The sequence below is a fragment of the Planococcus citri genome, chromosome 3 (genome assembly GCF_950023065.1).
Source record: "Planococcus citri chromosome 3, ihPlaCitr1.1, whole genome shotgun sequence".
Taxonomy (NCBI): domain Eukaryota; kingdom Metazoa; phylum Arthropoda; class Insecta; order Hemiptera; family Pseudococcidae; genus Planococcus; species Planococcus citri.
The window spans coordinates 16,447,944-16,475,808 of NC_088679.1; the positions used below are offsets into that span (position 1 = coordinate 16,447,944).

Below are 27,865 nucleotides of genomic sequence, written 5' to 3' on the forward strand. Positions count from 1 at the left end.
TAAAAACGTCATTATAGACATAGGCGTACTCGTGTAGTACACCATTCGATAATCTCACTACTGTTTTCATATTTTTCACAATTCTTCGCTTTAGAAATTCCTGTTGCCGTCTTTATCATCGTATAAACACTTATAAACATACATGGTACGTACAATCAACATGCATCGAATTGGTCTGCCTTGTAGTGCCTACAAACGAAACGACGTCAGTCGGCGTTGTTTCGTATCATTTTACAAAGTATTTTTTATTTTTTTCTTTCTATACACATCGTACATTGCAGAAGGATTCTGTTAGCATTACAATCAAGAGGAAAACAGTCATTAGTAGTTGAACGGCGTAAGAATTATGAATTTGATTAACATCCCATCTTCCCAGGTAGGTAAGTTAAATAGGCAAGTATTTATAGGTAAGTAAAGTACGTTCATATTCATATTGAATTGATTCGTCGTTTTTCTCGAGTAAAATAAACGTCATCGTCGTCGATCTACCAGCTAAGTAACTCATTACATAAATTTATACCATATCAAAACGTACGTACATCTACTCTTATTACTGTACTTTTTGTACACAAAAATGCTTATCTACATCAATGTAAAATACTTCAAACACAACCAAAGTTCACTTTCTTTCAATGGCAGGCTTTTTATACTCGTACTGTATACGTAATTACGTATACTGCACAATTTAAAAAATGTAATTACAATCGCACTAATTTACAAGTACGAATACGTATAAGTAGCTAAGTAACGAGTCAAAATGATTAAACGTAGCGGCGAATTTAATACACCTACAATTCGATAAAAATAGCTACGAATTTCGCACACAATAAAACAGTACAGATAAGGTGTAATGAAAAATGCAAAACTATACTCGAAGTACATATGAGATGCAATATTGCATAATGCATGAAAATAGCGATCTAATTATGTAGGAGATTGGTTGTTATCAAAATTAATATTATATCCTCACTTTAATTCACTTTCACTTTTCTTTTTTAAGCCACCCTACCCCCAACCTGAACTACAAGATGTAAATGTACCTACATGATCAAGCTATATAAAAATGAAACGCACATTCAAGCATTGCATCGCGCATGCATTATCTATATACTACAATATAAAAGTTTACATTCGCTTGTAATATGTACTAAAGCTCACATCTGCTTCTAATTGCACCAATATAATTATAAAACTGTCATCTCGACAACTTTCATATAAATGTGCACACATCTTTCGCAGGTACAGCAGATCTCTCGCTATAAAAGGAAAAAACATTTTTACACAATTCTTGTAACCTGACTATACACATTCAAATGAATATTATATCCGCACTCTCGAATCTATGTATTTATATGTAATATGATAAATCTAAACAATGTATGTAGACAGAGAGGTACATCGGATCTCATGTACCGTTGAGGAGAGTGATCATACGATCAGGCAAGGTGACTCGAGGCTTCTATGTACATTTGAAACGGAAATTCTATACCTACGTGATCGAATGTTATGTACCCCAGGCAGACATAGGCATATTATCATTGTTCGGTGATTTGTGTTTCACATTATACCTACAATAATATACGAGTTAAGGCGAATTTCCCGTTCCCGTTCGCGGCAGATTAGGTATACGAATCGGAAATTACATGTTCTTTGAACTTTTTTTTATATTTTTTCTGCCAAGAAGTGGATGGCGTGGCGATGAGAAGAGGATAGAAATGTTAATGTACCTACTCGACAATGCTACATCGAAGGAAATAGAGAAACACGATTATTTCAAACGGAACGAAGAAAACACTACAGGTGTTGATATATCAAAATTTACTTCGATATACCTATCGATATTGAAAAATTAATATCGATATTTTCATAAATGAAAAATTGGAAACAATTAAGAAAATTCTGGTGAAACTCCCATATCTTGAACAAAAAAATACAGCAAATAATGAAATAATTTAGCTCCTTCCTTCCTTCAAAACCTTCAAAGGGTATAAAAAAGTTAACTTTTTCAATAAAAACTTTGAATTCCTACCAAAAAATCGAGCAACCATCCACCACTTTTCTGAATTTTGGGGATTTGTCCACCCCCCCTCTCCCTCCAAGATTTGAACACATATTTTTTCTGGAAAATTTGAACTTTTTTTCTGAATAATTTGAACATTTTAAATAAATATTGAATAATTCTTCAAACTTCTGACCTTTTTTTCCACTATCAAAAATTTTTTTCTTCTAAATTTTGAATTTTTTTCCCAAGTTTTGTGCAACTTCTCTAAATTTTGAACATGTTACTTAAAATATCGATTATCGACGATATATCGATACTTTTTTTGAAAATAATTTTATCGATATTTTAAAATCAGATAATATATCAACACCACTGAAAAAAAAAAACTAGAAAACTATACGATATCAGAAGAAAAAAATTCAAATTTCAATTTGGGAAGAGGGAGAGGGAGTAAGGGCAGAATTTTTTCAAAAAACACGATGAAAAAAGGAAGAAAATTTCTCCCTCAAGGAAATGCTTTAAAATCATGAATGTCCTCAAAACGACTTTCCTCCAGCTTCTTGTTTCCTAATTTTGAAAAAAAAAAGATTGGCTAAAGGGAGCACTGAGGGCTTGACTGAATCCAAAAAAAAAGTGTAAATATTCGAATCCAGGGATCTCGAATGAGTGCAAATCTATATATCACACCATAGGGTGTTCCAGAAATCGAATGCAAAATTTTGAAGATAGGCAATTTGTCATAGTAACTTTTTTTTTTTGTACACTCGAATAGGGTACTACATATGAGTCAGCGAAGTCGCTTAAATGATCCAAACATTTTCTCATTTTTGGCAAATTTTTCAAAATTGGTGAATTTTTGCCCAAAAATAGTGTAACTTCTTCAATTCACAGATAGAAAATGTTTTGAAGCATCCCAAATTTGGAAATTGAGCATAATTTGAATGATTCAAACATTTTTACATTTTCAATGATTTTTTCAAAGTTAGTATAAATTTTGAGTTTTGCGAAGCACGTGGCTCCTTTAATTCACAAGATAGGCAACTCTATTTATATAACGTTTCGTGTTCGTCTCCTCGAGCACTATCTACAGTTGAATTTTGGCAATGTATAATTTTTTCAAAAAGAGGAGAGGTTGGAAAACGTTAGAGGATTGTATCGAAAAATTCTACTGAAATTAAAATACACAAGGGAAATCCACATACCACAAAACTGAATTTCTGACTGAAATGCAGCTTGGGTAGGTCGAAACAGGACCTCCAAAAAATCATCCCCAATTTTCAACTCGCTAGAGTGAATTTTTAAATTTTTGGCAAATGAAATTATTGACATTTTTGTTCTGTCTTACGAGTATTGATCATTGAATTGAATATCATTTGAAAAATTGTGATATCTTTTCACAGTAAATGAACTTCAGCAGTTGAAATTTTGGCCAAAGGATGTGTGTTCGATACCCCGGATCCAGCCAACAGTAGTATCAGTCGATCAGGTATCAAACAAACATGTTCTGGCCCAAATTTGAGCAGCTGACGTTGACAAGGAAGAGGAGAAATTGCGATTTTTTCAATCAATAATCATGAAGGACAGCATTATCTATACAACAAAAATTTCAAAAATTTCATCAGCTGAAAATTGAAAGCTGTTTTTTGACCTATATCTTTGTTTTGTTCCAATCAGAGATTCTAGAGTTGGAAGGCTCCTCATGAGGTGTGGAAGGGGAAACAGAGGAATCGGATCGAAAAATTGAGTAAATATTCGAACTCAACACTTTCGAATCAGTAACAATCAATATGTCACTTTCCACGTTTTTTTGAACTTTAATCAAAATTAGAGGCTATTGTGCCTTTTACTTCAGGTCCAGGAAGTTGTGACCTCATTTTGAAAATTGGGTTGTGAAAAAGTGAGTGAAAAAAGTTGGTATTACATATCGTGATTCTTTCAATCAAATTGTGAAAAATTGAGCTTTCACAAAAAAAGTGTAATTTGAAAAGTTAGGTATACAGAAAACAATCAAAGCTTAAATTTCGTGCTACTTTCCGTGCAAATAATTTAGGAGTCGTATTAATCTACACATTTTCAAAGAACTGGTGAATCGTTCAGAACGACAATAACATCTGCACTCGTTTTCAAAAATAATCAAAATAAGGATCTGTAGAAAAAAATGAATCAGACGACCGCAGATTCTGTAATCCACTAATCGTTACGGGGAAATATTCCACGAAATTGATACATCTGTTGATAGCACACATTCTATACGAGTAATGGTTATTTTCTACATCGCCCACGTGAATCAAGTTCAATTATGCTTATCACCGGGATTCGGTTTCCTTTTTTGATAAATATAATGTGATATTCAATCAGTTAGGCTCAAAAAACGGCCAATTCATATTTCTACGAAAAGTTCAGGATCAGGAGGTCGAAATAACCGTGAACTTGAGAACAACTTTCGGATATTAAATATTATATTACGAAATAAAAAAAATAATTGAAACAAGTAAAATTTCCCAATCAATCCTGATTATTCGCAAATAATTCGTAAAAATTTCTCCATCACAGTCTTTCTCTTTAATTTCTCAATTAAAATAAAAATTCCAAAACAAGTAATTAACCCCCCCCCTCCCAAAAAAAATCGACGAAAAAGTCGAAAAATAGTCACACACATAAAAAAACAACCCTTTTTTTCCAAATTATCAAATTAAACGATCAAGGATTGCGTGTAAATGGTATGAATTTAATGTCACAACAACCACTCTGTTTTCACATGTTCCCTAAGTCCCTGCTTCGCCAAAAAAAATCCCTCCGAATTCCACGTACGAAGTTTTTTTGATCATATGAAAAAGACCACTGACACTGCAATCAATCACAGTTTCACCTTGAATTTTCAGTACCTTCTCTCCCTTCATCTTCCTTCGTTGTTTTTACACGCACGAGTTTCGTTTTCGCCTCAGACAACAAATACCTACACTTAATTGCACCAAAGAAATGAAAAAAAAAAAAATGAAACGAAATGAAATCATCTCCAGAACAGAAACGAACATTCATTTCCATCAACATGAGAAATACCTAAATAAGAGGTGTTCGATAATCTCTCAACCAGTTCCGGTACCCCAAGGTGGATTTGTGCCAATAATTGTTTCGAAGAGACCACTCATACACCAACGATCGACGTACAAATAATACTGATTGTTCGACTCACTCTTTTCATCTTCCTTCCTATATCCTATATCCTAATACATAAAAACGGTTTCCATATTCGATCAATTTTTTGAATTTTTTCCATCGTTGCTCCAATTCTTTTTGAAATTCTACAGAGCATCAGGTGCATCTGCTTCACGAGGATACAATCTACCCACATAAAACTTGTAGTATGCGAAAAATTCGAATCAATGTTATGTTACGTATCTCTCTATCGTTTTATAAGAACACTGTGTTTCACAGAGAACTGAGAAGACTACTTAATGAAAAGAAGAAGGCCTCCTAAACCAAGATCATTGACGTCACGAGCTCACAACGACCATAGCTTTTAAAAAATTAAAAAAATGCTCATGATCATTGGCTATAATACATACAAAAATAAATACATTCAGATTGAAGATATTTTCATCAAAATTGTACGTACATGACAGCGTCACACCAACGTGACAGTGAAAATCACTAACGAAAGGTGTTCGCGTGTAATAAACATATCGTGATACCCCCTTCCACCCCTCCCCCCTCCATGCAAGGATCTGCGATCAGATAAGTACATAAAATAAACGCCACAAGGGTGGAAAGTAGAAGGGTACGAAAAAGGTAAATAATATACCATACGTTTTGAACAAATTCATTCATCGCGAACAAGGAAAAACACCACTATACTTGCTCGCTCGAAACTCGAATGACAATTGACAATTTTATCTACCCATCCTATACCATAGAAAATTTTTCTACACCTGGTAATTTCGACTAAAAAAAAACACCAATTTTCATACACCTAGTGAAAATAAAAATTAACCGATCCGAGACAAAGGGAACGTTCGTACACGTTTGTAAAAATTAATATCTAACTTCCGGGTTGACTATTAATTCATCAAAAAAGGTCAATAACCATCAACCTATCGCCGTAGTTTACGCATTTTTCCCACATTCTCGAGCGAAAATTTTTCATTTCGTTGTTTTTTTTTCTTCTTTCGACTAAGTAAGTATTCTTTCGAGCTATAACAATTTATCATCTTCGCTTCTGCTCATAAAAAAAAGAGAAGAGAAAAGAAACCGCGAGATTCTAAATAACGAATGGAGTAAATTTTTCGAAGAGCTACTAATTTGGCGACTTCTCAAAAATCGAGATCTTTCACCTCTGTACTTGATTCGTTCTTGTTCGATTTGTACGTATGTAGTAGGTAGGTAAACGTAATTTGAAAACAACGTGACGATAAAATTCTCTGGTATTACGAAAGAACCATATTCATGTATTAAATTAAATATTAAACAGGAAAAAACATTCTCCGCTCAATTTAATCTCAAACACCGGAGCATGGATTCCAAAAGAACTTATAATGATTCAATAAACAATGCACCTGAAATTATTCTGATTTGATTTTTTTTTTAGAAACGAAACCACCACTTCATTTCTCGTACTGAAAAAAAAAATCACCGAAATTCAAACAGCAACGAGTTAAACAATACATTCGAATAAATACATTTACTTTTCTTCCTCACCTTACCCCTCCCCCATCACAAAAATCGAATCTCCGAACAAAAGTTCCTACACTCTGGCGAAATAATTTATGAACAATGAACATGGCAAACTATTAGTGAAAAATGAGAATTTCTAATTTGTACGTTCTCAAAAATGTGTTGCTCAATTTTAAAAGGTCAATGACCTCATGAAATAATTACTAATTTGAAAAAAACACATGCTCGAAAATTGGTACTATGCTTGAATTTTTTAGTATAGATCCTACACAGCAGAGCTAAAGTTGGAATTCGATTAATCGATCCTAGATCATGATAGAGTTTTGATCGTGAGTTGTGTTCTTGAGGCTAAAATTAATTTTTAATTCAAACATGTTACTTCATACGTCATTTATGATACCAAAAATTGCAAATTTATCATTTTTTGGGATTCGATCAATCGATTTTTGGTCGCGAGATCTGTTTTTGAGGATACATTTTTTTCTTTTCATTTGGAACATGCTCGAAAATGAATCGATTCGTGAGATTCGATAAATCGATTTTCGGTCATGATCGATTTTTGATCCGGAAGTCTATCTCAGGGTAAATTTGATTTCTCATTTCGAACATGTTCGATCTGATAGGGTATTGAAAATCGTAGAAAATCGTAAAAAATCGATTTTCAATCATAATCGATATTGATTGAAAGGTCGATCTGAAAAAGATCCCATCAAATTCACATTTTACCTAATCCAAGTTCAAGGCCTGACGAGGAGATCTCTCAATCATTCATTTATAGATTTTTCTCAATTCTTTTTTTTTCAGCTAGTTACTGTTTTATAAGATTTTTTTCGTCGATTTCTTTTCATTTCGATATTAGATCAATTTTCCGTTAATTTCGACCAGGCATTTTTTTTCAAAATAGAATTTCGGTAGGTATTTTGCTCAATTATCATCCAATTTAAACAATTTACATAGCATTTCGAAAAAAATTTCGACTATCTTTGCAGAATTTTGCTCAATTATGCTAACTTATTATTTGCCAATAATTCATATAATATTTTCTCCAACTATCGACAAATCATCATTTAATTCTAACTCAGATAAAATTCGATTAATTATTGGCCAAAGGATAACTTTTTAATGATTACGATTTTGATGGCCAAGAATCCAAAAGAGGGGCATCCCTGCCAAAATTTATACCCCCTCTCTCATATTTCCTCCTCAAAGTAGGAGTTTTTTTTTAGCTTTATTCATTTCTTTAGTGATGCTGGGCACTTTAAAATATGTTTTTGACCTTTAAAAAACTTTTTTTTCAAACAGAAATTTAGGATCAGCTGAAATTGAAAATTGAAAAACGGGCACAGTTTCCTCCCCACCTCAGCTCCTATCTCAATGTTTACAAATTTTGAAATAGAACTACTTCAGGCATGAAATCCACCATTTAATTTTTTTTTAGTGACTTAAGTGACTGAAAAATAACAAAAAAGTGACCAAAAACGTGAGAAAAAGCGACCAAAATTTTGAGAAATGAGAGCAAAGTATATATGTATTATGTTAGATGGGGAGCCCGCATAGGGAATTATTGCACCCCACCCCACCCCACCCCCACCGTCTATCATCCGGGACAACTTTTTTCTTAAAGGGGCAGTCCTAAAAAACATTTCTAGCTCTTGCCCTAAAAAAAAGTGGTCCCACATACAAAATGGCGGCGACTTTGATTGACAGATCAGCCAAAATCGCTGATTTTGCGTTGCAACGTAGAACTTGGACGAAATTTTTCAAACCGTACAAAGGTAGATCGAAAGATCAGGCAAAAATTTCACCTGTCAAAATTTCAAGAGCTGAAGTGCCCTTTTCGATTTATGAAAATCAAATTTAGGCCAAAAATGAGGGGAAAAAATCAAAATTTTACCTAATTGACCAACAAAGCTGAAATTTGGGATATACCCTATTTTCAATATGCCAAATCGACTAGAAACTGTTTCAACCCGTTTTGAGCAGTATTGGAGCCTCCAGCAGATTTTTAAAACTCGAAATATCTCAAAATTTTATCAAATGGAGATGGAAAGCTGAAATTCATTCTGCGAACTAATTTCAATACGCTACGAAGTCGACTGTAGGTGGATTTTAAGTCGTTTTGGAGCTTACAGCGACTTTTTGAAAATTACTGGAGCCTCCAGTAGATTTTTGAAACTTGAAATTTCCCAAAATTTTATCAAATGGAGATGGAAAGCCGAAATTCATTCAGCGAACTAATTTCAATACGCTACAAAGTCGATTGCTGATGGGTTTAAAGTCGTTTTGGAGCCTCTAGCGACTCTTTGAAGGTTGTATGGCGTTTTTTTGGAAAATTGAAACTTCCAAAAAGTAGCTGGAAGCTTCAAAATCATTTGAAACCACCATGCAGTCGACTTCTTATCGTATTGAAATTAGTTTGCGAAGTAAATTCTAAAATGTTGTGGGAATTTAAAATTTCAAAAATCTGAAGGAGGCTCCAAGAATTTTTAAAAAGTCGCTGGAGGCTCCAAAACGACTTGAAATCCACCTACAGTCGACTTCGTAACGTATTGAAATTGGTTCGCAGAATGAATTTCGGTTTTCCATCTCCATTTGATAAAATTTTGGGAAATTTCGAGTTTCAAAAATGTGCTGGAGGCTCTAGAACTGCTCAAAACGGGTTGAAACAGTTTCCAATCGATTTGGCGAGTCGAAAATGGGTATATCCCAAATTTCAGTTTTCTTGGTTAATTTCGTAAAATTTTGATTTTTTCCCCTCATTTTTGGCCTGAATTTGATTTTCAAAAATTCACCAAAAATCGAAAAAGGCACTTGAGCACTCGAAATTCTGGCAGGTGATAATTTTTGCCGTTGATTTTTAATTTTTTTTAAATTGTGATTCTGAAGGATTTTCATAAAAAATATTTATCAGTTCTTCAGTTCTTAAAGTTTTGCACTTTTTCTTTTTTACACGACAAATCTTTAAAAAAAGTGACCAAGGTCACTTTTTTGTCAATTTTTGCCGAAATAGTGACCAAAGTGACTTGAAAGTGAAATTAATGACCAAGTCATTTTTTAAGTGACCGAATTTCATACCTGCTACTTTTATAATACAACAATTGCAAATTTTCCAAATCTCCCCTCCTCCTTTTCATCAGAAAATTTACATTTCATCACATTACTAAACCTTCACACGAAAGAAGTACCCTACAGAAAAAATTCATTATGTATGTTTGAGAGTGCAAAGGTCGTCAAATAATCACAAAACCATATTCCGACTCGTGAATCACCGCGTTTAAATAATTATTATCGATTTCTTTCTGAGAAACAAAATCGGCGAACATTTCAATAACATAATCTTTATCGCAATTATAAGAAGAAAATTACTCTACAGATCACACGACTTCAACCGTGAAATTATTCATCGGTTAATTTTAAAAAGTAATTACCGAAGAAAAATAATTATTCGCGAAAAAATTCCGAAAATAACATTCTCCGAGTAGATCCATCTCCATCTCACAATTTTCAAGCCGACCCCTCGTTTTTTTCAAATTAAAATCGTTCTTCTTTGAACGATGAAGATTTTCTGATATAACTTCGTCACCATCATCATTCAGAATGACTTAACACCGACGACAACTTTCAATTTCGATTTCAATAAACCAACGTGCACGGTGCAATTGGCCAATTGCGTTTCAGTGACCTTGCCTGATCTTGGTACGACAACACGGTGAGATATCAGGTCGCATATTTTCCAACACAAACGACGACGACGATTACAATATTTCAATAACGAGCGATCAACAAACACGAAAATATCTTTCTACGGAAACGTAAACGAATCCCGACTCTTATCAGCCGAACTCAAAATGGAAAAAAGATTCTATCACCACAGCACACTGGGTAAACATTTGCATAAGTCATTCATAAAAATACATTTATGATACATGCTGTAATTGCTGTGTAAAACATTATCTACTACGAACTATTATCGACTGAATTATCATACGTACAAAAATGAACATGCTACAAGGTGTGAAAAAAAAAACTACTACAATGTAGTTAAACAGCATAAAACAAGCGACGTGTTTAGTAATTATTAAAAAGTGATTAGAATTTAACGTGTCGACATGTACAAATTGTCAGGTTAGTTGAATAGAGTGTTATCTACGTGAAAAAAATATACGATCAAAGCTACAAGGCGAGCGATTATTGGCAAAAGATGAGCATTTATATGGCGTTTATTAAGCGTATATTTCGGGCACTGAGAAAACCACGAAAAGGAAAAAAAATATAAAAAAAATAATACGTGTAAACATGTACTCACCACATTTGTTTACATATAGTTGATTACAAATTTCATACTGTCCCAAAAAAAACAACAATATTAATATTTGAAACTAGGTTAACACATACATTTCTTTTGGAAACAATGTTAATTATTCAACCGTTTCCAATAATGATAACATAGGTTACAATTTACAAAAAAAAAAAAAAAAAAACGAAAAAAAACAACCCTAACATGCTGTATAGTCTTCCAATAATGCCCGATTAAGCAAAATGACTGTATAAAAATTCTACTCTGCATGCGACAATTTCTTCTTCTTCATCGGGCAATAATCGTGCCAGAATACGAAAAAAAAACCGGTTCACCCGATTAAAATCCCAAGATTTTGAATTTCACATCCAGACAAAAAAAAACACTCCACAAACACACAGAGTTTAAGGAAAATTTCGCTTAGCGTATTCATCACATGACACAACATTTAATAAAAGCTGATTTTTTTTTGTGTGAGAGTTCTTTTTAACAAAAACAATCGAACAAATTACTTACTTCCACGACGTCGTTTGTAGCAAACGCAGCATGGACAACAAATACAGCATATAAAGCTTACAATCGATGAAATTAGCATCAATACTACAATAACGATCATTAGCATTATTCCCCTGAAAGAAAAAAAAACGTAGAAATATTAGTAAGGTATTTAAATACGTAGGCAAGGTCGTTAAAAACTTTCTCATTCTTTCGGCGACGTCTAAAGGGATGAGAGTTACTAACGACGACTTGAAGTAATTGCATTAAACAATTCATACGTTGAACCCACGTAATAGTTACTGCTTGCTAAGTAGCACCGCACATAGCATATTACGTAATTCCTTTTGATTCTTCTTAAAAAGATATTCTAATTAATGAGGAAGATGCTTACATGTTGACGAAAAATTCAGAAGCATCGCAACAGTAAGCTTTTCGGTTGATATCATAGCAGCAATACTCTTTGTCTTGTCCTGGCAATATGGGACAGTGATTGACTACTTTATCCAAGAAACTTGTCACTGCGTTCTTATCCGTACCGAAATCAAATAGTTTACATTCCATCGACGCATCTGTAACAAAATATGGTTCAATTTATTGTAAGGTAACAGGTAGTTCGAATACGTGTTGCTATCGTAAGTAGAAGTACTTCAATTCAATACGAGGCCATGAGGATGGTTACTAGATACGTGTATAACTTGGGGATGATAATGATAAAGAAATCATACGAGCAATGAATTGCACGTCGAGAAATGAAACACTGGGTATTAATCAAACGCTAATTGAATACACTTGTTAGGATGGTAAGATTTTGGCACGTTGATGGATTAGATATACACTTACCAACGGTAATGCAACAAATAGCAAGGGTTACGGCACCCAGTAAATATATTTTAAAGGCCATTATCACGTTAAAGCCGAAATTTTTTTTGTAAAATACGTCACTACGACACTCTCGAACTCAAAATGCACTGGAAACACCTAAACTATAGCCTTAGATTCACTTCACTATTTAACTAATAGAAAAATACGATGGACGCAAAATAGAAAATAATACGCTCAGCAAGCTATGGCTAAGCCCTTTTTAACAATTGCACATTCGTAACACAAGACTAACTATTCAACGAATAAAAACACACTGCGGGCGTGTGTGATCGTATTATTTCTGCACATTTATGCACCACTACAAATGCAAACAATTACCAAAACACAAAGCGCGCGCAGCTTGTGGAGGGTGCGGAAGCGGAATACAAAACAATCACAGATAAAATCTTATAGAAGGTAACTGATAACGTAGGACGCTATCTGAGATTGTTGTCAAAATTCTGTGAAATGCAAGATGGATTCTTTTTTTTTAAATTTTTTAGAGGATTTTCGTTGATAATTATTTCGATTTGGCTAATTACGTGATTAATGTTTGTTTTTTCGATGATTTATTGTGTAATTAGATATATTCCGGTGTTTCACGCGTCCATCTAGTCCAAACCATGGTGTCAATGACTTTCCTAATCATGGCATAATCTTAATCATATCTCAATCATCATCATTCCAGAGCTGAGGAGATTATCCTCGCTCATCATTCGGTTAATTCTTCGATCACTTTTGGCATTGAAATGGTAATTCAACTGGAATATTTGTAATTTTTCGACTATGTATTGAGTTTACGACGTTTTCTTTCAGGTTGAAGCGATGCTGGAACGACTGACAGCTTGCACATTCTCCTCAATCCTCGATCAAAAGAAGTTCTCGATTGTAGGAATATTTCGCTCTAAATTCGGCACCGTTCTTCATCCTCAAGTTGAGGATTCATTTTACTATCTCTTATTGAACCCGATACGTTATTCATCCGTTGCTGGAAATTATTCAATGCATTCCAGGCTCCAGTAAGTATACAGAAAAAAATTGAAAGCTGCAGTATCATAATTTTTGCTGATAAAATAATAAAGCCCTATCAACCCTACTTGTTGAATGTTGAATTGTTGATGAGTACATTGCCCCTACTAAATGTCATCATAACACTCCCCCCCCCCCCTTCCAATCCCAAGAGTAATGTGTTTTTCGGTTATTTTTACCCATTTAGATTCCTATGTCATGGAATTGGTGGTCGAGTAGAGAAACACCTGACGAAACTGAAATCGAAATACACTGAAAGAAAATTAAAATGAATACGGTTTGTTCAGTTCGGTAAGTACGATTTATTAACACTTCTGCATAATAGGTACTAGGTAAAATGTCTCATTCTTCTGTAGTTTAATCTTGATTTCTTCGTTCTTCTTTCAAGACTCTCCAATCGTCCATAATCGATTTCAGATGACAAAATTACTCGATGACAAATCCGAACGCATTATTTACTGGGAACATATTCTATGCAATTTTTAAATCATACAGAATGATATTGCTGTTCAGAACTGATGCCAATTCTGTGGTAGATTTCTTCCGGCAATTACCTACGGTAGATTTTACGATGCATTCTGTAATGAATTTTCATTAGGTACTTATTTATTTACATTCGGATTTTTTATGCAATAGGTGATCTAGAAATATGCCAAACACTCATAACCAAGCGACGCGACGTTGTAATGTGAATTTAGTGTTAGTTTCATGACGTACCTACTTATTCGAAGAATTCTGAAGAAGTGATATTTATCTGCGAATTCTCAACAATAGAGGTCTTCGATCGTAATTTTTCAAAGGCTTGGTCAAAGTACGACAAAGACAACCGATTACACCTCCTACGGTCATCAGTACGAGAGCAATGATTGAAATTGAAAACGCAATGTAACCACTATGCCTTGACACAGAAAGAGAAAAACATTAGGTAGGTAATATTTGGTAATTAAATGGGTAGTATAGTAAAAAATATCAGAAACATGAGATGAGAAATCTGTGTAAGTAGTTTAAGATGCTTCATCTGCGAACTACAGAGTGAGGTATTTTTCACGAATAAATTCTTACGACTTCTACCTACTACTTGTAGCACAGTTATCTATACATAATAAATAATCAAAGGATAATGCAGTACAAGTATATAGCTATAATTATTACTTGGATTGGCAGAAAAACGAATTGTAATAAAATTCGGTTTCGGTACAACAGTAAGGTTTGCGGTTTTCATCATAACAGCAGTATTCTCTATCAGATCCTTGCAATGTGGGACAATAGTGTATTTTTTCATGAAGGAAATTCGAATTTTTAATTTTTAAATTGTATAGTGTACAGTTCATTGATCCATCTGCAACAAATGGTTATAAAAAAATATTTAGTTTCGAAGTAAAGTTTTAGTTTATGTGAAGTAAACAAAATGATGCAGCTACTGGCTAATTATTTACACTAAGCTGCCTATTGAAATTATGTGTACTAATATTATTGATTATGATTACATGATGGTGATCTAGAAAAAAGAAAATTCATTCAAACTTACTCACAAGAGTTGAACAAATTACAATAATTATGGATAAAAATAATACAAATTTAAAGCTCATTTTTATAAAAGCACAGCTCTTGGAACAAACACACAAACGCTCATAATTTATTGATAACATGAACTGTGATATTATAAAGTCGAACAGATTCCTACTCGCTTCCTACTGAAAATTCACCTTTGTATTGGCTTCAGCCACGACTGACATTTGACAAAAACTGTTGTTTTTATTTGGCAAATATTCGTTCTTTTGTGTAGAGCTCGTTGAAATGAAAAGCAGTTTCTGATTCTATAAGCAGTGAAGGTGGATTCTCAAACTGAGTTTACCTAAAAAGCACAATTTATGGCATTGATTTGTCACTTATTAATCTATTGGTATATTCGAAACATTTTTTTTGTTAAAAAAGTTGAGAAGATAGGACCACGTCGTTGGTCTAAAAATTCTATACAATGTTCCTTTTAAAATCAACGTGTATTTTATGCCTTCTTAACTTAGATAGGCAACTTATCCTGCACAATTCGGTATTCTGGCATTTACTAAAAGAAATCAGAGAACCCAACTCGGAAATCACGTGCTTGATATTTCTTTTTTTTGGGAGGGGAGGGGGAATAAAAAAATATGATCTTGGATTTGAGTGAGGTGATGACTGATGACGAGATACCTTATACCTATTTCAAGCAAATATACCTGAATGTATTTTTTCTGTTTGATTTTTTAATTGAAAATGTTAAAAATTACATATTTTACAATTCGAATATTCAAGTTCAAAATTTACACATTTACATTATACGACTGTTTCTACAAATTTTTCAATATCATCAAAAAATTATGCAATGTACTTTCTTATACAAATATTTACAACTTCATTTCGAAACACTTTTTATAGTAGTCTATCGTCATACTGCTCTCACACTTGCATCAGGTGTGCCCCAATTTGAATATCGCGTTTCTATTTCCCTATTCGAATGTTGACTTGATTCTGCTTTCAGATGCCTATTTTGTGTATTTCGCCTGACGGTAGAAGTTCTGGGCGAAGATTCGATTTGATTTTGTTCGGGTTGAAATGGTCCAATCACTTCTGCACAAAAAAAAGTGAAAATTTGTTTAATGCTATTTCTATCGCTTTATTCTACTCGTGTATTTATTTTCTTCAAAACAATCGAGTAAATTGCTTACTTCCACCTCGGCCGAACCGGTAGTAAAAACATCCTGGACAGTAAAAACAGAAAGCGATTACAGCAATAAACAATATAACCGCTGCACCTCTGCAAAGAAAAAGAAAAAAAAATTGAATTACGAATTTACGATGTAATTTTACTATTGAAAATGTCATAAATGACATGTCGTTTGTAAAATATTCAAGGATCCTTCATGTGACGACCCCCCTTCCTAATTCCGACAGACATCAAAAAATTTTAAAAATCGAATGATATTTCGTTCGGTTTGTTTTTAATGTAACTGAGCTCAGCAGAGTTTTAAAATATTGAAAAAAAAAATTGAAAATGTGATCAAAAGCAAAAGTACCCAGTAAACTTTTATAATAATTTCAAACTTCAAAAGAATACAACATTTTCAAGTTTTCTACTCTGAAAAAGATTTTTTTATCATTAGGTAGTTTTTTTTTTTTTTTTTTTTAAGAACTGAACAGTGAGTTCAAAAAGTACTACAAAGTACTACATCATAAAATTAGATAGGTCTAGGTACATAGGTTAGTAGATGTAAAAAAAATGAAGATAAGAACTGCTTACACTTTTAGGAAAAACGTTACTGCGTCACAACAAACAGTCTGATTGAGGTTATTCTTGAAACAACAGTATTCTGGAAATGATTGTGGCAATACTGGACACCTACCGAGAAATGTACCCACAAAAAAATTCGTAAAATAATCGTATTTCTCAAAATTATATATTCTACATTCCATTTCCATCGCAGCATCTGCAACAAAATAACCACTCGTGTAAATATAAGCAAACTACGAGTATACACATTTACTACAATCAAAATGATTCCTACGAGATAATAGTTCAATCAAATAGGGAAGTTGAGGGATTTGGCATACGAGTTGTGATGTGCAATTAAATATGGAAAACTACTCACCGACAGCAGAGGAACAAATTTTAAGGGTAATATAACCCCAAAAAATTGATTTAAATTCCATTTCCATGCTATGAAAACCGAAATTTTTACATTCAATCTACGTTTTAACAGCAACACTCTCGAGACGACATTGGAATTGCCTAGAAACCAACCTTGGATTCATCTTGTAGGTACGCAGAAATACCTACCTGCGGACAATAGGTACCTTCGTCTACCTGTGTAATTTTATTTTGGCATAATTATAACGCATCGTTCAACAAATGATAACATACTAATCACGACCGATGTGTTTTAGTTTGAGACACCCAATTTTACGTGGTGTTTTATTTTTTACGAGATAGGTCCTTGTACATATATTTGGTCGTATTTATTTTTCAGGGTGTGAACTGTGGCTCTATTAGAATCAGATTGCAATAATTTTTTAATTTTTTTCATAGGTACCTATTCCATTGGTTCACGAACTATTATGATTCCGAGGAGTGAAGAATAAGATCCAGCATCAAGGACCTCTTTTTGATATCATTTTGAAGAGATGATCACAAACTACCCCAAATACCAGGTGTATTTCGCCTGAATAAATTAACAGAATATCTCATCGAGCTATTATTTTGATACTGTTTGTGATAGTCATCAAGTTGAATTGTTCGGTGACTATTCGAGACAGTGACAAATTGACATTTTTCTTTCTCGTGCCAGGTAAAACCAATCGTGATCGTCAATGCTTTTTTCCGCTGCTGAAGTAAGCAAATATGTTACCTACTCCTACTTGATTGCAACGTTGTTTAATTTCAGGAAAAGTGCTATTGTAAGACGTACTTGAAAAATAAGCATTCGTCGTCGTCTCGTCGAGTCATTTCCACCGGAATTCGATACTCGAAGAAGTTGCTGTCGATTCATGCTTTATCTACTTACGTGTTGAAATTAATACCCACCGTGTTCGGTTCATCAGAAAATTGACCTAGTACGCGAATTATTATTCTACGATACACGTAATTTCAGCCCATAAAAGGTACATATGATTATTGGATGAGAAAGTTGGAAGTTGGTATTTTCTGAAAATGAAATCGGAAATTGAAAAACATGCTTGATACAAATTGAATTCCAGCACCTAAAATTAGGTCAATTTTTTTTTTTTTTTTTTTTTTTAAATCAGAAATGATCAAAGAATTTTCAAACATCCACCTAAATTTGAATTTCAATTATTTTTGACCCTGTGGTATATTTTTGTATGTTTTTTCTGATTAATTTCGGAATAAAGTTGTGGATTAGCAATCATTTCACTCGAGAGAATTTTTTCAGAGATAGAAACGAATCGTTAAAATGTTCGCATAATTCATTGATAAAAATCCGATTAGGTTTCATTGAATGTTAATCTGTTCGATTTTTCTTTCAAAAATACCTACTCGAAACACTACTCTTGCAATTAATATGATCAAAGGTACAAATATTCGCCCGATTAGGTTAATTAAGACCGTATGATTTTATAAATAATTATATATTTTAATTATTCGCAAATGTTTTCTAACTTATCATTTTAATGACCCTTTGAAAAAAATTTATTCGTATTTTTTTGAAGATCTGTAGCACTTATGTTGAATCAAGTCAACATTCAACAGTGCATAAAAAATTTCAAGTATACCTACACGTAGGAGTAGTTCACATATTTAAAACGTGGATCATTCTAATTCCCAAATATTTATTCAATCGATTAGAATTACGGAGAGGTTTAAATTTCACTAATGATATCAGCTGACGATCATTAAAACTTCAAACAAGGATTTTGATCGAATTACAATTCAAACCTCGAACACTTATTACATTCGTGTCAATACAACCTCTGTATCATAAGAGTAGTTTAACTGATAAGCGAACATCACTAAATTATTGCCGTTTGGCAAACATATCGAAAAACACGAATTAGGTACAAACTACAAAGTTGTATTTTTTAACAAAATTCAGATTTATTGTTCAAAAAAAAAATATATAAAAGAGAATAAAAATGCATTTAAACGAATCTTACCACATAAGGAAATATAAATATAAATTATACAAGAAATACTCTTAAAATAATCAACATTTAAGCGTAAAAAAATTTAACTGAGACTTGGCTTAAATTACAGGTATGATTTTTTTTTTCAGCAACAAACATGGTTGTACGTGGACGAAAAGCTTATATCTGTAACAGAACATTCGTAATTCCGATTAAAAAATTACCTACGTGAAGAATTTCAAATAAAACGATGATCTACGAGTAATCCAACAGAATACAGAATGAACTCATCAAATGATACCCAAACACACGATGTTTTTGCTAAAAGTAGGTAGTCATAATATTTTTACGATGAATTTTTAAAACTGGAAAATATTTCGATTGAATTTTAAAAATTTCAGTGTGAAATTTTGTTCGATATTTTCCATTTGATTGTACGAAGAGTATACATTTTTAGAACTGATTTTAAGTTATTCAAGTTTTCCTTTCAAAAATTATAACTACCTATACTTATTCGAATAAATAGGTAAACAAATAGTCGAATTGTTTGAATAGATGATTACTTACTTATTAGAAAAATTGCTCTTAACGGAAGAATGATCGAAGGAAATATCCTATGCAGCTGAGTATCGATAACGCAATTGTTATTATAATAATAGCAATTATCACAATAATAGTTCTGTAATTAAAAGAAAAAGTTGAGATTAAATTCAACATTCCATATTATTACTGTTATCATTTCAAAGCTACAACCTCCTAAAACTTTATACTTACACATTGATAACTTTTTCAGTCGTATCGCAGCAGTAGGAATCGCGATGGATATCATAGCAACAGTATTCCTTGCCCTGTCCAAAGGTCACTATGGCTGGACATTGATTTAAGAGCGTGCGTGCAGCACCTTCTATGGTGTCTTTCTTTCCCCAAGTGAACAAATCACATTCCGTAGATGAGACTGTAACAAAAACAGGTAAATTCAATAATCATTTACAAATACTTAATTCATTCTGTAAGTAGCTATAGACCATTTTCAGTTCAGTTTATTTCAAAAAAAAAAAGTATTTGTAACTTTATTCGTTTGAATCACCCCGCCCCCCTTCCTCACTTCCTAAAAAGTTCACGATCAACTTTTTTCCTCAAATAATTCCAATAATTTTTTTTCTTCAAAGTGAATAAGTCACTCTTCTATTATAACTTGAATAAGATTAAATGTAGGTATTTCAACTTTCACGATAGGTACCATCAATAATCATCTCTAGAAGGATTTTAGGTTCTTGTCATTTTTTATGTTGTAGGACGTGAGTGAGTTATTATTTATCAGCTTTATTATACAAGATGCACGCATCTGAAATTGTGAAATTAAGATTCGCTCGAATTCATTGATAAAATCGTCGTCGCCGTGTCCGAGAAATTGAGCAAATCTTGCTCTTGCAAAAAATAATAAAAAAAAAAAACGTAGGATAACAGCAACTAGATGTACTTGATGTGCGAGGTAGGAGGACTTGTTAAGGTTGCACGATGACGTATTATTTTCATGGTCGTGAAGTTATTAAATAATGGCGCGAGAAGAAACATGATTTTTTTATTCCTATAATTCGATAATCGTAAACTTTTTGATTGATTTGAATAAAGTACCTGTATAATAGGTAATTGATAGAGTGTCAATGATCACCACAGGTGGTTTGGAAAAAACCTTAAGTGTTCACTGTCACTCTAATGAGTCACAAAAATGATTCGAGGATTACTTTCGTGAAACCACGATGCAATTAAAAAAAATTATGAAAGGTCTCAAGTCACCAAAAACTATTTCAAAAGTCGCGAATTATCGCCATTTGTGAAAATTCACTACGTTCGTCAATTTTCATTACTCTTAAATGAAGAATACCTGAATAAAAAGTCACATTCATTTCGTGAGTCACATTTGAGCACAAAACATTTCAAATTTTTTTTTATTATTATTTAATTGAACGAACGTCAAAGATGAAAAATATCTTCAAAAATGGAGACACAAATTGTGGGGGGGGGGGACAAAAAAAACCTGACCATATTGTCCCAAAAAGTTGATAGGTACATGTTAGAATTGAAAACATTTAAAGTCAAAACTACCTACCTCATTAAACATACATTAAAAAAAATAAATAAAAAAAAATGGTTCGTTCAAGTTCAAGTGACAATAATTATACCGAAAATGTCGTCGAAAGTCACATCTCACACAAGTCAAAACAATATCAAAATCGTGAAAATAAAACGTATTACTTGCGAGGGTGAAAAAACCCTACAGCACGAGACACGTGAAAAAAGTCTAAAAAGTCAAAAGTCACCAGAAAAAGTCAACAAAAGTGAAACACGATTTGAAAAGAATTCTCAAGTCTTATGAAAGTTACGAATTTTTGCATCATTATAGAAATACTGGTTGAAAATCAGCTAAAAAAAATCACATTCTGGCATTTTTGGCACCTTAAAGTACAAATCACGATACAAAGGTCAAAAAAGACAGGTCATGGAAAGTTAAAAAAACTCGAAACACAAAAGCCATATTTCTCACGAACCTACCTAGATAGGTAGGTATTATTTCTGTGAAAAAAGTCACACTAATTTCATATTGCTAACTTGTTTTTTTTTTTATAACGATACAAAGGTCAAAAAAGGCAGGTCATGGAAAGTCAAAAAAACTCGAAACACAAATGACAAAAGTCATATTTCTCACGAACCTACCTAGATAGGTAGGTATTATTTCTGTGAAGAAAGTCACACTAATTTCATTTTGCTAACTTGTTTTTTTTTTTTTTTTTTTTTTTAGCTCTAGCTTTTGAAAAAGGCATCGAGTATCTTAAAAAAAAAATCACAAAACCACAATATTTAATTTCAATCCATCTTCGTTTATTTTTCACTCCCAAAACACACGAGCAAAGTTTGTAAACAAAGAATACAAGTCTATTTTAGCCTACCAACGAATAATCCACCCACCTGCTTTATCATTACAAATTTGTAAAATTAAATTAACTTTCACTTACCAACTGAAATACAGCTGATGGCGATCAGAGCAGCGCCCAAAATATATAATTTAACAGCCATTTTTTTAAACACTAAAAAAGCACCGAAATTTTCACTAAATACGACACACGAAACGACGCTATAACACCCGAACAAAGAATGAACTGGAAACACCTAAAATTCAGCCTTGAATGTCGTTTATACTGACAGAATACCAACAACTACTACTACTACGTTTATTATGTACAAGGCAATGGTGTAATTATGTTACCAGTATGCTATATAGCTACATTACATATGAATAAGCAAGCTCGGAACGTCGGAACTCGAGTCACAGATCGTATGTGCATAAAACTGAACCGCGAACGACCAAACGACTCAAATACTACTCCAAGTTTTAAATCATATAAGCTGAGCTTCGTAATGTACTTGTACATATATTATTGTAGATTCACGCGTTGTTCGAGTTAAATTATCATTTCGCACCAATAGCGTCTCGTAAAAATGACTCATGATCAAATGTGTCATTAATTGCTCTCAAAACAATGCGGTCAAAGGTGGAAATTAGCGATTATGTATTACTTGTATTTATTTTATGACGAATTATACCTACGTACTATGCATATGTTGGTGATTTGACCACATGTATAAAAATAATTTAATCTGCGAATATTTCGTCGAGTGTCTAAAGGGTGGAAAATAGAACTTTCATGGTTTTATGATTAATTACATTCGAGGGAAAGGTGTAAAATCCATGACCAAATATCTGTTGTTTTTTTTCATATTTAAAAAGAAAAAAGTTCTGCTCGTATGAATAATATGAATATATGTATTGAAAACTACCTATTTTCTTTCACGAGGGTAATTCGATGTACCTACTTATAAATAAAGACGGACGTACTTACCTCTAAATATTCAATTTATTGTTTCAGGTGAACGAAGAGGTCAAAACCAGATAATTACCGTATCCATTATCTAATGAAACAATGACTAAAAATAGCCGGTCAATGATTTTACGAAAAAGTTTCGCGTTTATGTCGAAGAGGTAAGATACGTCAAGTTTCATGCAGTTGGAGGGGGGGGGGTTGCCCTGAAAATAAAGAAAAGGGCTTAAAGTTGATCAAGTCTTGTTTAAAATGGAAAAACTGACGAAAAATTGTGCATTTTTCGTTAAGCAGTCATTTTTTTCTGGTTTTTCGACTTTTTTTTTTTCAAGTAAAATAACCAGTTGCAGTGTATTTTAACGACTACTTTCTTTGTTCTAGCTCATTTATCATTGTGTAAGTTCTGTTGATTTTATTTAAGAACTTGAGCTTTACTTTGAAATATCGATTTCCCTTGTACGTTTGATTTCCATTTCCGATTATTCGAAGCCAATTGTGGTGGAGAGGTGGTTTTTTTTTCATTTTTCACTGAAATTTAAAAAATTGAGAAGAATTTTGAATACGTGTTGAAAACGCGGTAAAATGATGTAAAAACATCAAAATAAGAATTAAAATCGCTGAAAATTACCAAACCAGTGATGAAATTTTAGTAAATTTGACCAGAAATGCGTGAAAAGGTATAAGAAAATATTAAAATAAAGTACATAAAATTGGTGACAATTTTCAAAAAAGTGAAATTCTTGGTAAATTTGGAGGAAAATGCACAAATAAGTGTCAAATGATGAAAAACCACTCGAAGAAGTACTAAAATTGCTGAAAATTACTAAAAATCAATAATGAATGGTGATGAACTGAAATTAGTCGAAAGTATCTATTAAAAAAAAAAAACAAGCATGAAATTCGGTCACTTGAAAAGTGACTTAGTCACCATTTCACTGGCAAGTCACTTTATGTCTCTATTTCGGCGAAAATGGCCAAAAAGTCACCTTTTCTAATGATCTGTCGTGTAAAAAAGAAAAAGTGCAAATCCTTCAGAATCATAACTTTAAAAAAAAAATTAAAAATCAACTGTTCCACATTAAAAAAGTAAGACGATGTGATTGAATAGAGCTGATATTTTCTAAACCGTACAAAGATACTCGTAGATCGAAACATCAGGCAACAATTTTTCTCCTGTCAGAATTTCAAGTGCTAAAGTGCCTTTTTCGATTTTTGGTGAATTTTTGAAAATCAAATTTAGGCCAAAAATGAGGGGAAAAAATCAAAATTTCACCAAATTGACCAAGAAAGCTGAAATTTGGGATATACCCTATTTTCGACACGCCAAATCGATTGGAAACTGTTTCAACCCGTTTTGAGCAGTTCTGGAGCCTCCAGCTGATTTTTGAATCTCGAAATTTTCCAACATTTCATCAAATGGATGGAAAGCCGAAATTCATTCCGCTAACTAATTTCCATACGCTATGAAGTCGACTGCAGGTAGATTTCAAGTCGTTTTGGAGCCTCCAGCAACTTTTTGAAAATTACTGAAGTCACCAGGTTTTTGAAACTTGAAATTCCCACAACATATTATTAAATCAATGGAGATAGCAAGCTGAAATTTACTTGGCAAACTAATTTCAATACGAGATGAAGTCGACTGCATGGTGGTTTCAAATGGTTTTAAAGCTTCCAGCTACTTTTTGGGAATTTTACAACCTTTCAAAAAGTCGCTGGAGGCTCCAAAACGACTTTAAACCCACCAGCAGTCGACTTCGTAGCGTATTGAAATTAGTTTACAGAAAGAATTTCGGCTTTCCATCGCCATTTGATGGAATTTTGGGAAATTTCAAGTTTCAAAAATCTACTGAAGGCTCCAGTAATTTTCAAAAAATTGCTGGAGGCTCCAGTAATTTTCAAAAAATCGCTGGAGGCTCCAAAACGACTTGAAATCCCCCTGCAGTTGACTTCGTAGCGTATTGAAATTGGTTTGCAGAGTAAATTTTGGCTATCCAACTCCAGTTAATGAAATTTTGTGGGAATTTCGAGTTTAAAAAATCTGCTGGAGGCTCCAGAACGGCTCAAAATGGTTTGAAACAGTTTCCAATCGATTTGGCATGTCGAAAATAGGGTGTCTCCCAAATTTCAGCTTTCTTGGTCAATTTGGTAAAATTTTGATTTTTTCCCTCACTTTTGGCCTAAATTTGATTTTCAAAAATCGAAAAAGGCACTTTGGCACTTGAAATTCTGACAGGTGAATCGGGCAAGTCCCATGTTGGAACGCAAAATCTGCGATTTCTGTTGTCCAGTCAATCAAAGTGGCCGCCATTTTGTAAGTAGGGCCACTTTTTTTTAGGGCAAGGGCTAGAAATGTTCTTTAGGACTCCCCCTTTAAGAAAAAAGTTGTCCCAGGTGATAGACGGTGGGGGTGGTGTGCAATAGATCCTTATGCAGGCTCACCGACTAACGCATAATAATTATATACTTTGCTCTCGTTTCTTGAAATTTTGGTCACTTTTTCTCAATTTTTTTTGTTCCTTTTTGCTATTTTTCAGTCACTAAAGTCACTAAAAAAAATTTAGTAATGGATTTCATGCCTGAAAAAGGTAAAGATGTTGAAAATGTGATAACTTTTCAATAAAAATTAGCAGAAATTTATGAAAAGTATTATCATTCCTCAAGTATGATATCGATTTGATAAAAAATTCATCATTGGTCGGATAATGAAACATTACCTATCCAATTTTTTTTTTGGTCGGATTATCGAAAGTCACTGTACTTCTGTTTTGTTTTGTTTTGAGAAGAGATTATGTTTTGAGACTGGAACATATTACTTGAATCTTAACTCATATCGTAAAAAATTTGGCGAATTCGGAAAAGGCTCTGTAGCAGTTTTGTATTTCAATTTAGAAATAATTGCATTAGACACCTTGTCAATTTTCTTGAAAATTTTGATACAAATTTCATCATGTATTATAAAGTTGGCAATTTTTTTCTTTTAAAAGCAATTTTCTGAAAACTAAATAAATCCAAAAATGTGCTGAAAGCTTCAGAATGGCCCAAAAAGTCGAATCAAAAATTTAATTTGGCTCTCACCAATTTCTATGATTTTTTAAACTAGTTCATTCGTGATGGTCTCATAAAGAAACCTCCATCACTCTCAAAGACTCGACATGTATGAAAGAAAACTAGTAAGGAAAAATTCTGTTTGCGGGGGTGTGAAAAGAATGAATAGAAAATTCGAAAGTGGTATTACAACATTTAAAGGACTGGAATTTGAACTTTCGAGATGAAAACTCGATTTTTCACAACAGGTGCAAAAGTTCATAACTGTCTTTTAAAAGTTCGAAAAAAGTTACAGTAAAGACACATTTCTATCTTCCTTGTAACGCACTTTCAAAATTTTTGAAAAAAATTCCAAAATCGTCAATTTTTGCAATAAATTATTTACCTACAATGCCTTCTGGAGCTGTTTGAAATTACTGGAGAAAAATCAACTTTTGCCGGAGGCTCTAGATTGGCTCGAAAATGATGGCAGTCGATTTGGGAGGTCCATTTTAGTATGCAAACCGAGTTTCAGATTTTCATTGCTACATCCAAATTGATGAATTTTATTTGAAATTGGTCATAAATTGCTGCGTACGAAATAAACTTCTTGTGGACTATCATCGCTCAATTTATTGTGAAAATATTTTTTTTTTCGTTTTAGTGGAAGCTCTTCTCAAAACTTGATATGTATTCAAAAAAAAAAAAAATTGCAAGCAATTTCGAGATTAGTCATGTACCTAGACCTACTTACTTGAAATTTTTTTATCAGGGTTCGAAATTGGTTCAAATACAACGTAAGTGAATTTAATACCTCAAGTTTATCTTGAAATTTTAATAACATTTAAAAAATAGCGATCTTTTATGACTCGTGAACAGAAAAGTACGTTTTTCTAAAGAAAAAAAATAATAATAACAAACAGACCGGCCGACGATCAAAAACAAAGAAAATCATATTTTTAGATACTCACTTTTATGGCAAAAAATTATAAAAATGTCATATCCCCATAAATGGTATCGTAATGGGACCGAGATGATATCAATATCGGCGTAGTTGTCGTGATTTTGTGCTTATTATATTCCTCGATTATTTCTGATATCTATAGATATTCCCAAGGTGGCAATGAATAGTACTAATTGGAATAAATGACCATGCTCTATTATTGATTAAATAACTAGTTTGTGAAAATCTTCGTAGAGTTTTCCGTTGAATTATTCATTCAATATTCAACTGAAACAAAATTTTCCTGATTTTCGGCACAAAAAGAAACAATTTTCGGTGCAAATAAAGATCTGAAACCGCCATAACTAAAATTTCTGCCGCTGAAACTGAGTTTTCGATTTTTGGTGAATTTTTGAAAATTCAAAAGGATTTTTTTTTTTTTTTTTTTTTGAAAAAAAGTGTAAATATTTATTTGGTAAAAATTATGGAAATTAGTCCCAAAACTAATATCAAATCTCCTGGATCGAGTTTCACGTGATTTTATATTTTTCTAGAATTTAAAAAAATTTCTCCATAAGCGTAGAAATCAAATTCAGGTAGCTAAAAAGCATATTATTATTTCACGAATAAATCCTCCTCGAAAAAATTTAATGACTGAATAACGATTAAAAATTTGATTTTCTACAATTTTTACCCTAATTATTTTTGTCCTGAAGTAATTGTAATTTTTTAGGTGATTTTTTTTTTTTAATGACGATGTTTTTTGATTACTTGCGGGAAATTCTAATCAACTTATCCGTCATTCGAATGTTCTGATATTTTATCACATTTTGACATTTTTTCATACATTGTTCATGCTTCTGATGTCATTTATACTTAGGGAAACAACGAGATAACCAGTCGATTTTTTTGAAAAAATTGGATGAAAAAATATGCATGTTTCAGATGGGTATTTTTTTCCATCAAAATCCCTGAAACTGAAAACACAAGTTTCAAAACGATTTCACGTTCTGATATACTGCTCAGTGTGTGACGATGACGTTTTA

The 27,865-nt window shown here is 32.8% G+C and overlaps 4 protein-coding genes and 1 long non-coding RNA gene across 6 annotated transcripts in view; 2 read left to right on the top strand and 3 right to left on the bottom strand.

The window, feature by feature from the left end:
- Positions 1–12,617, bottom strand: part of LOC135841155 (uncharacterized) — a 30,830-nt gene extending 18,213 nt beyond the window's left edge. Inside the window, exons 1-3 of the mRNA XM_065357984.1 lie at positions 12,309–12,617; positions 11,860–12,037; positions 11,487–11,599 (exon numbers count right to left, since the gene is read on the bottom strand). Coding sequence (XP_065214056.1) covers positions 11,487–11,599; positions 11,860–12,037; positions 12,309–12,369 — 352 coding nt within the window. The 5' untranslated portion in view covers positions 12,370–12,617. The remainder of the gene's footprint in view (positions 1–11,486; positions 11,600–11,859; positions 12,038–12,308) is intronic.
- A 184-nt stretch (positions 12,618–12,801) lies between these two features.
- On the top strand, positions 12,802–17,910 carry LOC135841611 (uncharacterized). Its single transcript, XR_010557952.1, has 7 exons — positions 12,802–13,081; positions 13,146–13,348; positions 13,546–13,649; positions 13,747–13,917; positions 13,995–14,283; positions 17,422–17,680; positions 17,777–17,910. It is a non-coding gene; the product is annotated as an uncharacterized LOC135841611 (long non-coding RNA).
- On the bottom strand, positions 14,116–17,425 carry LOC135841609 (uncharacterized). Of its 2 annotated transcripts, none has more exons than XM_065358640.1 (6): positions 16,985–17,425; positions 16,636–16,822; positions 16,064–16,152; positions 14,891–15,965; positions 14,511–14,697; positions 14,116–14,256 (listed from the first exon to the last, which is right to left on the bottom strand). In XM_065358640.1, the coding sequence occupies exons 1-4, from the start codon at positions 17,049–17,051 to the stop codon at positions 15,784–15,786; spliced, it is 525 nt and encodes a 174-aa protein (XP_065214712.1). In that variant the 5' UTR covers positions 17,052–17,425; the 3' UTR covers positions 14,116–14,256; positions 14,511–14,697; positions 14,891–15,783. The 2 variants fall into 2 exon arrangements, with proteins under 2 accessions (XP_065214712.1, XP_065214711.1); XM_065358639.1 differs by having other exon boundaries at positions 14,887–15,965.
- A 1,010-nt stretch (positions 17,911–18,920) lies between the features above and the next one.
- Positions 18,921–22,369, bottom strand: LOC135841610 (uncharacterized). Its single transcript, XM_065358641.1, has 4 exons — positions 21,989–22,369; positions 19,749–19,929; positions 19,542–19,653; positions 18,921–19,160 (listed from the first exon to the last, which is right to left on the bottom strand). The coding sequence occupies exons 1-3, from the start codon at positions 22,047–22,049 to the stop codon at positions 19,560–19,562; spliced, it is 336 nt and encodes a 111-aa protein (XP_065214713.1). The 5' UTR covers positions 22,050–22,369; the 3' UTR covers positions 18,921–19,160; positions 19,542–19,559.
- Positions 22,370–22,891: 522 nt separating this feature from the next.
- LOC135841607 (putative mediator of RNA polymerase II transcription subunit 26) overlaps positions 22,892–27,865 on the top strand; it is a 137,129-nt gene continuing 132,155 nt past the window's right edge. Inside the window, exon 1 of the mRNA XM_065358638.1 lies at positions 22,892–23,013. The gene's annotated coding sequence lies outside the window, so the exon portion shown is untranslated. The remainder of the gene's footprint in view (positions 23,014–27,865) is intronic.